At 44.1% G+C, this 14,376-nt stretch overlaps 1 protein-coding gene across 1 annotated transcript; it reads right to left on the bottom strand.

The window, feature by feature from the left end:
- Nucleotides 1-1,507: 1,507 nt before the first annotated feature.
- Nucleotides 1,508-14,334, bottom strand: LOC137095485 (mediator of RNA polymerase II transcription subunit 26-like). The gene is made up of 3 exons (XM_067462211.1): nt 13,990-14,334; nt 11,084-11,158; nt 1,508-4,377 (listed from the first exon to the last, which is right to left on the bottom strand). Exons 1-3 carry the CDS (start codon nt 14,065-14,067, stop codon nt 2,674-2,676), a joined length of 1,857 nt encoding a protein of 618 aa, XP_067318312.1. The 5' UTR covers nt 14,068-14,334; the 3' UTR covers nt 1,508-2,673.
- Between the last annotated feature and the right edge of the window lie 42 nt (nt 14,335-14,376).

Here is a 14,376-nt window from a genome sequence, read left to right as displayed (position 1 = left end):
TTTGGCATATGATATCATATGACATTAATATTTGTCGTAGCCCATGTTTGAATACAAGCCAGTACGCGAGGCCCTTCTCCACTACCAAAGCAGATAATCTGGATTGAAAGTGGCAGCAGTGGAGGTGGGACCCTTTTCAGCAGGGCTGTCCTTTCACCCCAAAGTGCTCTGCATATGCCCTGGAAACCTTCTCCCGCAGCAAAGCTTGAATTTTGCATGGAAAAAAACTAAGAATATTCATAAATAATCATGGGTATTATCCAAGACAAGCCAACAAACAAACAACAAACAATGCTGTCAGATAAAATGTACTTTTTATCGAATGTGGATTGCTAGCCCCGTCGCTGCTCCATGTGGCCAGAGCGGTTTAAACATTATCCATGATGGTCATCATGAGAGGAGCTGGGGTCTGGCAACATTGCTGCTTCCCTGCCCCCCCCCTCCCCCGCCCCCAAGCCGGTTAAGAGGAGAAAGGGGACTGAAGAAGAGACTTAAAAAACACCAGTCTCCTGGCTGTTGTTTATTTCTGTTGTCGTTTTATATTGTATTTAATGTTTTTATGTGCCTTTTGATATTATGTGTATTACTTGTTGCCTGTAAACCGCCTTGAGTCGCCAAAAGGCTGAGATATACAAATACAGTAAATAAATAAATAAATAATTGAGAAGCAACATTTAAAAGTGAATTAGACTTTAGTTCGCAAGTTCTACACATCCCATCATCAGGGTTAAAAACCAGCCTTTCTGCTTGCAAGCAGAACAGAAATCTCCCAAGGAGGATTAAAGGGATAATGGGAGATGTGGCAATAATAATAATAATAATAATAATAATAATAATAATAATAGAGGATCAGTGGAGTTACTAATAGCAGAGGGCCAGTTAATAATACCATAATAGGGTATAATAATTATAATATATTGCATGTACATATAATATTGATCATAATATAATATAATACTAATAATACAATATATTTTTATATTTTATATTACATGTAATATTACTAATATTATTGCAGAATAATGGTATAGTACAATATAGTAATATGTAATACTAATATTGTGCTATGCTAGTAATATAATATATTATATGTACATATAACTTGTAAGCCCTTCGGGGTGAGAAGAGCAGAATATAAATCATAGAATCATAGAATCAAAGAGTTGGAAGAGACCTCATGGGCCATCCAGTCCAACCCCCTGCCAAGAAGCAGGAATATTGCATTCATGGCAGGGGGTTGGACTGGATGGCCCATGAGGTCTCTTCCAACTCTTTGATTCTATGATTTTTATTCTGCTCTTCTCACCCCGAAGGGCTTACAAGTTATATGTACAAATGCCACAAGTAAGTAAATAAATAAATAGAGCGCCAGTGTAGTTAGTAATAGTAATGATAATAGAGAGCCAGTGGGGCCCCTGGATCCCAACACAGCCAAAGAATGAGCAGGCTAGCTTCCCATTTAAAACCAACCGGCTACTCCTGAAACTATCAGGAAAAGGACAGGGTATATTTGTGCAAATTTTTTTATTCTTCTTCTTTCCACATTTATATCACAATTTGTCCGCTGAAAGGACTAAGCAAAGTTGCTCCCTTCTGCATCCCAGGAACACAGAAGTCTATAGTTTACTGTACATTCACTAAGGCTTTTTTTGTTTTTTATTTATTTAAATTTCTGCAAGTCGCTTTTTTCGATGGATCTCCTCCGTAAGGCAAACGATATCTATAGGAATGGTAACAAGTCGGGTTTTTTCCAGCATACAAACTAGACTTCGTCTCCCAGGCCCCCTTCACAGAATGCACAAACTAGAATAGCACCCTCAGAATGGTTTGAAGCCTCCCTTGTTTCAAACAAAATGAAGAAAAGGGACTTTCCCTGCCTTTTCCCTCAACCAAAAAAAAATCTACCCAAGCGGTGGCAATTGGTGGGCTGTTGCTCTTACCGATGGGCTTGGGACCACTTTTCTGCATCATTCTTTGGGACCGAGGCCACAAGAGACCCCCACCTATGGGGTCTATGCTGCCTTTTGGCCCCCGTCCCATAGCAAGGCATGACCATCAGGAGCAAACCCTATACCTCCAACCCAAGGATATAAAGGAAGGGGGGAGAAACCTTGAAGAGAGATGCAAGGCAAAATAAAAATTAGGACTAACTACAGTCCCACACGTTTCACTTTGAAACGTTTTAATGCCGTATTTTTAGAAGGAGTTTTTTCAAGAAAGAAAGAAAAATAAACTCAAGATAAATAAATAAGACTCAACTACTTCTGTGTTTAAATGTCCTGCTGTCTCCCGCCCAAAGCCTGCCTTGCTCTCCTTCACAAATCACTGGAAAAGCTTCCCAGCTTTTTGTTAACAGCCAGATTTGCTGTTGGGAAACTGAACTTCCTTTATTTTTTGAACTTTTAATGCCTCTCTTTTGTTAGTAAATGGTAGCAGCACTTCAACATGAAAACAAAAAGAGGACTTTTTTCTAAATGGGGGAGAAGAAACTGCCTAATGTCCACCTCGCTCTCTTACATACCTTTCCTGGCTGGTTTTGCACCTCCTCCTCCGCCTCCAATGTGAATTTGGGGTGGGGAGAAAGAGCTAGAGGTGGCTCCTGCTTCACTTAACTGCCAGTGTAAAAAAAGAAAAGAAAGAAAACAAGAAGAAGTCTCCGGCAAAAAATGGTGCTCAGTCTAGGCAGACATAAGGCAGAATGTTGAGGCGCCCATCGTCACCATGCGGGTCCAGCGATATGCATTGCGTCCAATCATACCAGTTACCCTGTGTGTCATAGCAGCCATTCACGCCGGGCCAGTGCCGCCTGCCAATGCGCTCCATGTCGCCAGGCGTGACCTCCCGCGTGACCCCAGGCAAGTCTAAGGGGCCCTTGCCTTGCGGGGCCAGGACGTGGGTCTTGCGGGCCTCCCGCCGAGTGCTCTCCTCCTGCTTCAGGTACTCTGACATAAAGTAATGGGCGCCTGGTGTCTGCACCCCGGAGGAGGAGAGCAAGCTGCTCTGGCGGGTCAGGTAGGACTGAATGATCTCATTGCGGGACAGCTCCTTCCAGTTGGTCTGTTCAAAAGGGCTGTGCAGTGGAAGGCCCTTTGCCTCCATGCCTGTCCGCTGTGATGACGAGGATGATGGTGGCAATGGCGGCAAGGGCGGCAGCTTAGCAAAGGCAGGGACGTCCCCCGCTGGTGCCACAGCCGGCAGAGAGTCCCTTTGGGCCAAGGCCTTGATCTCGCCTGTTATGGGGTCGAACGTCAGCCGCCGCTCCTTTTTTAACCGCACGGGCTTCAACCCCCGTCTACTGCCCCCCTCCAGCCCCTGTCCATCCAGGCTGGCCACGTAGTCCCTGGGCCGGTACTTCTTCTTCTTCCCATCGGAACTGGAGGCAGTGCCATCACTGCTGTCCCCCCTCAGGGCGCCCAGCGAGAAGGACTCCAAAAGGTGGGAGGCCCCTGCTCCACTAGGCAAGGCCCCTGCCCCCAGCAGGAAGGGTTGGGTTACTAGCGTGGCCTCTTGTAGAGGTGATGCCAGCCTCTTGGCGGCTGGCAAACATGAGGACGTGGAGCTCTCTGCTGCCGCATTCAGGGAAGAGGCTCTCAGACAAGGCTCCAAGCCCTTGGAGGAGAAAGTGGCGTGCTGCCGAGCAAACGTTTCCAGGCAGATGCTGCGGGGGCTGAAGGAGGTGCAGCGGGGACTTCTGGGTTGACCACCTGATGCTACTGCTGCTTCTTCCGCTTTCTCATACGGTGGCACCGGCAGTGGCAGGGCAGCCCGGAGCAACAAGGGCAGCCCAGAAGGCTTGAAGAGTCCCACCGGGGAGCTGGTATGCGGCCGGACCGCATTGATAGGGATCTTGCTGCTGGGCTTCTCGTTCTCCCCAGTCTCAGCCCAGCCACCTTCAGCCTCCAGAGGGAAGACAGCATCCGGAGGGCTGGGGAAACTCTCCGGGCTGCCCCCAATCCCGTTCATGGGAGGCGGGGAGGAGTTCTGCTGTGCCTCGTAGCTGGCTTTGGCGGTTTTCAGCAGCGAGGAGGTGGGGGGCCCTTGGAGGCCATCCCTGGACTCGCCATCCCCTTTCCGCTTCCGGTTTCCTGGCTTCGGGGAGTGCGGCTTCTGGATGTCGTTCCGGCTCTTCGTGTCCTGGACAGGCTTGGATCCGGCCGCAGTGGCAGTGGCCCCAGGGGGAGTTTCCACACGGCAATTGTGAGCACCCCCATTGGCTGAACCGGGGGGGTTCGACAGCCCCCTCAAAGTGGCCTCATTCTGGGCGACCGGCTCAATCAGCTTCTGCCAGTTCCGCAGGAGTTTCTTGGCACGCTTGGCAAGCTCCTCATTCTCCGTTTTCTTCCTGACATCATTTATGAGCCTCCCCAGCCGCGTTTCCTAGAGTTTCAAACCAAAGGATGAAAAGAGAGAATTAGAGGAAGGGAGGGTCATTTCAGAAGATTCTGAATTGAGTCACATTGAATGCACTTGTTAAGTACCGAAACCTAGGAATGTAGGAACTGTTTCACTTCCCATGTTTCACAGGAAATATGCACTAGACAGCTCCACCATGTCTCCTAGGCCCTCAGCTGGGAGCCCACTCCACAGCAACAATATAGTAACATAGAATACTAATACTGTGCTGTGCTAAAAATATAATATATTGTATATACATATAATATTGATAATAATGATAATGTAGTACAGTGTAATACTAACCATAATACAATATAATAGTTATAAAATTATATATTAAATGTAATACAGCAGAGTCTTGCTTATCCAACATAAATGGGCTAGCAAAATGTTGGATAAGCAAAAATGCTGGATAATAAGGAAGGAACAAGGAAAAGCCTATTAAATGTCAAATTACATTATGATTTTACAAATTAAACACTTTACAACTTTGTTTGTATGTCAGGGGAAGCTAGAGTTCCACAGGACCAAGAAAAGAAAATGACAGCTTTTCTTTCATTTATTGATTCTTTGTGATACATCCATACATACATAATACCAGGCAGGGAGCCAGTGCTTCAACCTGTCACCTGGCCAAGGAATTAACCCCGGAACAAATCTTTGGATACCTTCTCCAGATTGACTAGGCTGAGGAAAAAGCTAGACATTAACTCAATTAAAAAACATAAAAATCTTAAGAATCAAGGAAATACAACGGAAAATACTGACAAAATGGGCTAGAATCACTTACCAATTAGGCCATATTACCAAAAGCAAAATGTTGACATATATGTGGTGAAGCAGGAACCTTTATGCATATGGGGTGGGAATGTGACAACATACAAACATTTGATAAGCAAAAGATAGGGTGAAATTGATTAAATGTCTACTCAAAAAATAGAACTGAATAAAAAAGCTATTTTTATTATGAAAATGGAAGGAAAAGGTTATAATACAGATCACGCAAATGTTATAAAAATCTGATAAGGAGTGGCACAAGCAACAATTGCACCTGGATGGAAGAAGTACAGAAATGGGAAGTAATTTCTAAAAAATAGTATGAATCTATAGGCAATGATCTACTCCAGGATTATATAATTGAAATGAAAAGTAAGTATATAAAAGGATATCTTATGGGGAACTGAGTCTCAAACTGAGAATATAACAAAGTGAAGGGAAAAAGAAAACACAAGGAACTAAATCAGACCATCTCCATGATCCAACAAATAGAATAAAAGACAACATTGATTTGCAAATGTCCCCAGGAGGAGTTGGTGGAGAAAATAATAATAATAATAATAATAATAATAATAATAATGGAGGGAGGGGTGGTGGGAAATAATAATAAGAGAGGAAGAAGGTGGTGGGGAAATAACAATAAGTGAGGGAGAGGGTGGTGGGGAAATAATAATAATAGGGAGGGGCAGTGGGGAAATAATAACAATAAGCGAGGGAGAGGGTGGTGTGGAAATAATAATAATAATAATAATAATAATAATAATAGAGAGATGGTGGTGGGAAAATAATAATAACAAACGTGCTCTACGTGAGGTTGCCTTTGAAGATGGCCTGGAAGCTTCAACTAGTCCAACGGTCAGCAGCCAGACTTCTAACTGAAGCAGTGTACAGGGAGCATGCAACTCCACTGGCTGCCGATATGCTACCGAGCCTAATTTATAGTGCTGGTCTTGGCCAATAAAGCTCTAAACGGTTCTGGTCCAACATCTGTCTGAACGCATCTCCTCTTACGAGCTTATTAGAACTTTAAGATCTTCAGGGGAGGCCCTGCTCTTGGTCTCACCTTTTTCGCAAGTGCGACCGGTGGGGATGAGAGACAGGGTCTTCTCCGTGGTGGCCCCATGGCTGTGGAACTCCCTCCCCAGCGACATCAGGCAGATCCCATCCCTTCTGGGTTTTTTTAAAAAGCTGAAGACCTGGCTCTGCGCACAAGCGTTCAAAGAATAATTTTTTATGGTTTTGACACAGTCTGGATTAAGGATTATGAGCAGGGTTTTGGATGAATGGAACTATGCACTTGATATGCTTTTAATTTTTGTATACTATTTTATGTATATTGTTGCTTAATGTTAATAATTTTAACTGTTTAAGTTCTATTGTTATTGCTGGTTTTTACCAGCATCGAATTTTTGCCGAAGTTGTAAGCCGCCTTGAGTCCTTTCAGGTGAGAAAGGTGGGGTTGAAATGAAGTAAGTAAGTGAATAAATAATAAGAGTGGGAGAGGATGTTGGGTAAATAATAATAATAGGGAGAGGATGGTGGGGAAATAATAATAATGAGAAAGGTATTAAGTAGGAGACTAAGATGGAACTAGAAAGGAGTAGAAAAGTATGTAATCTCCTTTACCTATATGTATTGATCTTGTTTCTTTAATATTGCTATAATATAATGGAGACAGTTGTACTCCATTTATACAACCCAATTAAATCTTTCTTTTAAAAAGAAAGGCAAATTTAACCGATAAGCAACCTATCAGATTGCAGGAGGGTGGTTTCTTCAGCCAAATGAACCCCTGTTCACTGGGCAAGGCAGAAACCTCTCTGAATTCCTGCTGGGACATGCAGAGGCATCCACAAAAGCACAGTGAAGTTTAGTTACTACAGTGGGACTTCAACTTAAGAGCATTTGTGAGTCAAGAGCCATTGCTCTTAACCCGGTTTCGCTTTGGCATACGAACAGTGCTTTGAGTTAAGAGTGAGTGCGAGCGTGAGAATCCAGGGCTTTAGGGCTTCAAGGGAGCACCCTCTAGGCCTCATGCTCTTGTCTCCTTTAAGGAACTTTGGGTTAGTTGGTTTTGTGAGTATCCTTGCAAATTCACATCTTAACTCAAGGTATCACTGCACTTCAGAGGCTCGATTAAGACAGGGGCAGCAAGAGTAGGATAGTGAGGCCCCAAAGATATGGAGAGGAAACCCAAGTTGGATGGAATTCTCCAGCAAAGGGAAACGGCTGCTGCATCGAACACCACAACTCAGCAAAGCTGCCAGAAAACACCTTCAGAACCCTAGCTGATAAAGCAGGGAAGCTGGCCAGAGAGAGGCAAGCAGGGTCATGTTAAGCTGGAGATTTAAGCGTCCTGTGTTTTCATCTCTCTCTTGTGCATTTGATAACATCTCTTTTATAGAATTACATTTGAAGGTGCGTGTTTATAGAATTATTATTGCAATGCTTGTGTGTTTTGACTGGGCTGTGACCTGCCTTGAGGAGAGGAAGGTAACAAATAAAAATGAAGATGATAACTTTATCCTCCTAAGTATTGTTCTGAATTAAAACATGCTATAATGTTACATTGAACCTGAGTTTTCTTATGGAGAGAAAAAGCGGGATATAAACATAATAATAATAATCATCATCATCATCTATATAAATAAAAATGTGATGTTCGTTTATGGGATTAACAGAACTCAAAAACCATTGGAGGAATTGACACCAAATTTGGATACAAGGCACCTAACAACCCAATGTATGTCCTTCACTAAAAAAAATTGGGAGTTGTAGTTGATGAGATTTGTAGTTCACCTACAATCAAAGAGCATTCTGAACTCCACCAACAATGGAATTGACACACAGTTCTCCCATGACCAACAGAAAATACTGGAAGGATTTGGTGACAGTATCCTTTGGTTTTGGAGTTGTAGTTCACCTACATCCAGAGAACACTGTGGACTCAAACAATGATGGATCTGGACCACACTCGACACAAATACTCAGTATGCCCAAATGTGAACAGTGGTGGAGTTTGGGGAAAATATAATCTTGACATTTGGGAATTGAGTTGCTGGGATTTATAGTTCACCTACTATCACAGAGCATTCTGAACCCCACCAATGATAGAACTGTGGCAAACCTCCCACACAGAACCCCCATGTGGGCCACAGCAACGCTTGGCAGGGGATGGCTAGTAATAATATAAATACTTCTCCTCTGCCATTTCTCTGTGTATGTACTGGAGCACCAAAAGAGTAGAGTGTCTGCTTCCAGTATCCAGAGTCTCTTTTACAGGTGACCAAATGGGATTTTTAGATGTGACTTTGGATATTATATTATTGGATTGCTGTGAAATTTCCGGGCTGTATGACTAGAAGCATTCTTCCCTTACATTTCTCTTGCATCTATGGCAGGCATCCTCAGAGATTGAGAGGTCTCTTGGAAACTAGGAAAATGGGGCTTATATATCTGTGGAATGTCCAGGGTGGGAGAAAGAATGCCTGTCTGTTTGATGCAGTTGTGAATCTTGTAATTGGCCACCTTGATTAACATTTAATAGCCTTTCAGCTTCAAGATCTGGCTTCTTTCTGTAGTGTGACATGTGTTCTCAAAGAATATTCAGTGCCCAGGTTGGTTCATAAAGTGTTCACAACCTCTGAGGATGCCTGCCACAGTTACAGGAGAAACGTCAGGAGAGAATGCTTCTGAAACATGGTCATACAGCCCGGAAAGCTCACACCAACCCAGTGAAGGCCTTCAACAACATATTATATTACTGTTGTGTAATTATATTACCCTGTTGTGCTACCTTTACAAAGTTTTGGAGAGACTTATTTTGCATAGAATTATGGAAAAAATAGACCCATGTCTGATTCCACAGCAAGCTGGCTTCAGGAAAGGCAAAAGCTGCACATCGCAAGTGCTGAACCTGACTCAGCACATAGAAGATGGCTTTGAAAGGCAGCAGATCACAGGAGCTGTCTTCATAGACCTGTCAGCGGCTTATGATACTGTAAACCACTGCCTCCTCCTGAGAAAAATGTATAATATCACAAAGGACTACCACCTGCCTCATAGGAAACCTGCTACAAAACGGGAGCTTTTTTGTTGAGTTCCAGGGCCAGAGAAGCAGATGGCAGAAACAGAAGAACAGCCTGCCTCAGGGGAGCCTGCTTGAACTATCAATGTTCAACATTTACACACATGACCAGCCATTGCCAGAAGGGACAGAGAGCTTCATCTATGCTGATGATCATGCCATTACCGCTCAAGCAGGGAGCTTTGAGATGAACAGAAGCTCTCTGAAGCTTTAGGTGCTCTTACCGTCTACTATAGGGAAAGCCAGTTGATCCCTAATCCATCTAAAACACAGACACATCTCACCACACTAAAACAGTGGATGTGGCTTTTAATGAGACATGCCGCATTATCACGGGGTGTCTGTGCCCTATACCACTGGGGAAATTACACTGTCTAGTCAGTATTGCACCACTTGACATCCGCCGGGAAGTAGCAGCCAATAGTGAAAGGACCAAGGCAGTAACGTCTCCGGCTCATCCCGTTTGGGTATCAGCCAGCACGTCAATGACTTAAATCAAGAAATAGTTTTTTAAGATCTACAGAGACACTCCCTGGAACACCCCAGCAAGTGAGAGTCCAAAAGTGGCAGGCCCAAACCCAGAACCTCAATCAATGGCTGATACCAAATGAGAGACTGTCCCCTGGGCACACAGAAGACTGGGCGACTTGGAAGGCGCTGAACAGACTGTGCTCTGGCACCACGAGATGCAGAGCCAACCTTCAGAAATGGGGCTACAAAGTGGAATCCACGACATGTGAGTGTGGAGAAGAGCAAACCACTGACCACCTGCTGCAATGCAACCTGAGCCCTGCTACATTCACAATGGAGGACCTTCTTACGGCAACACCAGATACTGGTCAAAGGACATTTAGACAACTACCAAGCTTGCAAACTGTGTTTTGTCTGTCTGTTTGTTTGTTTGTTTTGTTAAAAATGTAATACAACTGTCTGGTTGCTCCTGACACGATAAAAAAAAGATAAATTATATTATCCACAAGGAGAAGCGGGTAAAAAAATAATAATATTTCTCTCTGAAGGTATAGAATTTAAAGAATTTTTGCAATGTCTCTGTGCTTGGACTAGACTGTGACCCACCCACTTCAAACCACAAGCAGAGGCGGCTAAGAAATAAAATTATTATTACTGTTGTTGTTATTTCTCTCTGAAGTTATATAATTTTTGCAATGTTTTTGGACTGCGCTGTGACCCACCTCGAGCCACAAGGAGAGGAAGGTATGAAATAAAATTATTATTATTATTATTATTATTCTCTGAAGGCAACACGACATAGCTATAATAGGATATCACAACACACTCCTGCTTTATATTACAAAAATACCAGTTGTTAGAAAGGCCTATAAGATAGAAAACTTCAGCCCCATGATTCCATAGCATTGATGTAAGGCAGTCAAAGTGGATTCATTCTACAGCACTGATGCACCCCAAGTTTTCTTTTTCCACTGCAGAAAGCTTTGGTATTGCAACACAATTGTTTTGAAAGAAGAGTCCTTTTGCTGCTGCACATGAAATTTGTCAGCAAATACTTATTTTTGGTCTACCATTTTAAAAACTGAAGTGTGCATGAGATTTGCTGGCGCATGAAACTCAAGTCAAGACAGTAAAACTTACATGCAAAGCCTTTAAACCTAGATCTAGCTTTCTAAGTATTATTCAGGCCTTCTAGTCTTGGGTGACAGTTACCCATTTTCCCCTCTTCTCTAGATCATAAGAACACACTGCTTTTGGCTACACAGAGCTTCACATCCAGCAGCCACATTCATTCCCAAGCAGCCACGCCAATCCCTTTCATTCTACCAATGGAGAGACCGCTTGTGAACATACCTCGAGGGCCTCTTTGGTGATGGGGTATCTCTCCAAGCTGGAGATCACTTCCAGGACTGCAACCATGTTCTGTATCTAGAGGTGGGGAGAAGAGACATTATTAATTTATTATTATTATATTATGTTTATTTAAACACTTTTTCTCCCAATAAGGAAACTCAAAGCAGCTTAAAGATAATCTCAAGGATAGACAGATATTATGATTATGTTTCTTTAGACCCCGTTTCTCTCTCTATAAGGAGACTCAAAGCAGCTCAGAGTCAAAGATAAACAGATTACCATCAGTATTAATATTATGCTTATTTACACCCTGCTTTTCTTTCCACAAGAAAACTCAAAGCGTATAAAAGATAGACTCAAAGATAGCTATATTAATATGCTTATTTATATCCCACTTTTCCTCCCCACAAGGAAACCCAAAGCAGCTTTAAGACAGACTCAAAGATATTATTGGTATTATTATGATTATTTATATCCCGTTTTTCTCTCCACAAGGAAAGTCAAAGCGACTCAAATATAGATTCAAAGACAAATATATTATTATGTTTATTTTCCTTTTCTTTTTCTCTGTTTCTTTCCCTCCTTGCTTTCCTTCCCTCTCTCCTTCCTTTTCTTTCCCATCATTCTCTCCTTCCTCCTCTCTGCGGAGGTTAGGAGGTGCAGTGAGTCTTTTTGGATCATTACTGTCTTTGCCTGGCTTCAAGATGGCAGTGACTCTTGCTTTCCTCCAGATTTTGGGGATCTGACAGGATGCAGTACAGTTGTTCGTCAGCTCCAGCAGCCAGCCCCTTGCTTTTGGACCAAAGTTCTTGATTTGTTCCATCCGTAGATCATCCAGGCCAGCTGTTTTGCCATTCTTACATTTATTGAGAGCCATGTCCAATTCAGTAGATGTAAAGGGTTCATGGAGGTTGTTGTTCTCAATCTCTGGTTGTCTGGCTATTGGTTTCTTTCCTACTTTGGTGGCAAGGTTGGGTTTCCCATTCTTCAAGAGTTGGTGTGCTATCTGATCTGCCTTTATGTTGGCATGGGTATTAGTTTGTGAGGGGTCATTGCTCAACCGTCTTAGCAGCCTCCATGCCTTCTGGCTGCTCCTGCCCATGTCGACCTCTGTGATCAGCTTGATCCACTGTTCTTTCTTGGCTTTAGAGATGGAGGACACAATGCTCTGCACTGCCTGAGGGTCTGCTCACTAAATGGGTCTTCGTTGTGGAGCCTGTAATAGTTTTCCAACAAGGCAGCTGTTTCAGGAGTAATGCCCTGAAGGTAGTTGGTTCTACAGCCTATCGGTATAGAGGCCCGTGAGCAGGTTTTCACTATTTCAATAAAATGCTTGTATTCCTCAGGGATTGGCGCAATTGATGTGATTATGTCATATCGGTGAAAGAGTGAAGGAGAAAGAAGTAAATGAGGAAGGAAAAGAAGGCAGGAAAGGGGGGGGGGGGAGAAAGGAAGTGAGAGAAGGAAGGGAAGGAAGGAAAAGAAAGGAAAAAAGAAGGAATGATTGGAGGGAGGAAAGAAACTTAGAGGGAAAACAAAGGAAAGGATAGAAGAAATGATGGAAAAGAAAAGAATGAAGAGAAGAAAGGAGAAAGGGAAGGAAGGAAGGAAAGAAATTGAGAGGGAAGGTAAAAGTGGAAGGAAAGAGTGGAGGAAAGAGGGGAGGAAGGACAGAATGATAGGAAAGAAAAGTAAGGAGAAAGGGAAGGAAAGCAAGGAGGGAAAGAAACAGAGAAAAAGAAAAGGAAAAGAGATGGAAGGAAGGAGAAGAGAAGAGAGGCGGAAGGAGGGAAGAAAGGGGAGAAAAAAGGAAAGAAAGAAATTGAGATGAACGTCATGGGAAGGGAGAAATGGAACGAAGGAGGTAAGCAAGGAAGGAAAGAAACTGAGAGAAAAAGAAAAGAGATGGAAGGAAGGAGAAGTTAAGAGTGGAGGAGGGAGGGAAGGAAGAAAAAAAACTAAGCTGGAGTGATAAGAAAAACCATAATGTTATGACTGGAACAAAGTTTAATATAATCCGACATGATGCCACAAGAATGTGAATGTTTTATACTTATTAACGATATATATGGATTGTTGTTTACATGAATTTAATATGTTGGATGCCACTTTGGGTCCCATGAGATATAAAGAAGGATGTATTATTATTATTATTATTGAGAGAGGGAAGGAAAGCAAGGAAGGAAGGGAAGGAAGAAACTGAGAGGAGAGGTAAAGGAGAGAAGGAAAGAATGGATGATGATGTGGCATGATGGGGATTACGACAGGAAGGAGAGAGGGAAGGAAGGAAGAAAAGAAATAGAGAGGGAAAGAAAAGATGGAAGAGAGGGGGAGGGAAGAATGGAGGAGGGAGGAAAGGAAAGAGGAAAGGCAAAAGGAGATGAAGGGGTGAATGAAGGGAAGAAGAAAGGGCAGGAAGGAAGGAAATGGAGAGGAAAAGAAAAGATGAAAGGAAGGCAGGATAAAGGGGAGAGTGGAGGGAAGGAAAGAAATGGAGAGAGAAAGGAAAGAGGGAAGGAAGGAGGGAAGGGAAAGAAAGGAGGGAAGGGGTGAAGAGGAGAACAAAGGGAAGGAGAGGGAAGGAATGGAAGGAGAGAATGATGGGGGAAAGGAAGTAGAGAGGGAAAGGAAGGAAGGAAAGAAAGAAATGGAGAGGGAATGCAAAGGACAGATGAAAGAGTGGAGAAAGGAGGGAAAGAGGGGGGAAGAGAGGGGATGAAGGGGAAAATGAAGGAAATAAATGGAGAGGGAAAGGAGGGAGGGAAGGAAAAGAAGGAATGAAGAAGAGGGAAGGGGTAGCGATTGGAGGAAAGGAGAGCGAGAAGGAAGAAGTTCGTGACCCAGGACGAGGCTGCTGTTGAGGCCAAGCAATGGCGAAGAGCGAGAGAGAGGGATGGCTCACTCACGTTGCTGTGGGGGTCGATGGCCTGGAGCAGCCGGTCCTTGATCTGCTGCGGGGAGGAAGGTCCCGGAGCCGCTGTCATTGCCTCCCTGCGTCGGGAGGAGAGGACAGGGAGGACGGCAGCGGCGGGCGAGGGGCCCCTTCCCTCCCTCCTTGCCTGCCTCCTTCCGGCCCTCACTCCCCGGCCTCGCCCCGCATCTTCCGCCGCAGGAGGGAGGCAGTTAGCCAGGAAGCCAGGCAGGCGCGTCAGGCAGGTGCCGCCGGGAGACACAAGCCTGAGGCCTACCTCCCTCCCCAAGCGCTCGCGCTCTCTCAACTGTGCGGCGCGGCGCCCTGGGAAACGCGCCCGGCCGCGCCTGCGCAGAAACAGGGAGGCAGGCAGGCGCTCGGT

This window comes from Anolis sagrei, chromosome Y, assembly GCF_037176765.1.
Source record: "Anolis sagrei isolate rAnoSag1 chromosome Y, rAnoSag1.mat, whole genome shotgun sequence".
NCBI classification, from domain to species: domain Eukaryota; kingdom Metazoa; phylum Chordata; class Lepidosauria; order Squamata; family Dactyloidae; genus Anolis; species Anolis sagrei.
The sequence above is the reverse complement of the archived record's forward strand: the minus strand, read 5'-3'. Positions and strand labels throughout refer to the sequence as shown.

Bases quoted from the DNA above. Each gene is read 5' to 3' on its own strand.
- LOC137095485 (XM_067462211.1), bottom strand. From the start codon at position 14,067: ATGACAGCGGCTCCGGGACCTTCCTCCCCGCAGCAGATCAAGGACCGG. The intron at 11,159-13,989 runs GTGAGTGAGCCA...CCCCACCTCTAG, and splicing joins CCATCGACCCCCACAGCAAC to ATACAGAACATGGTTGCAGT. The intron at 4,378-11,083 runs GTATGTTCACAA...TTGAAACTCTAG, and splicing joins TCACCAAAGAGGCCCTCGAG to GAAACGCGGCTGGGGAGGCT.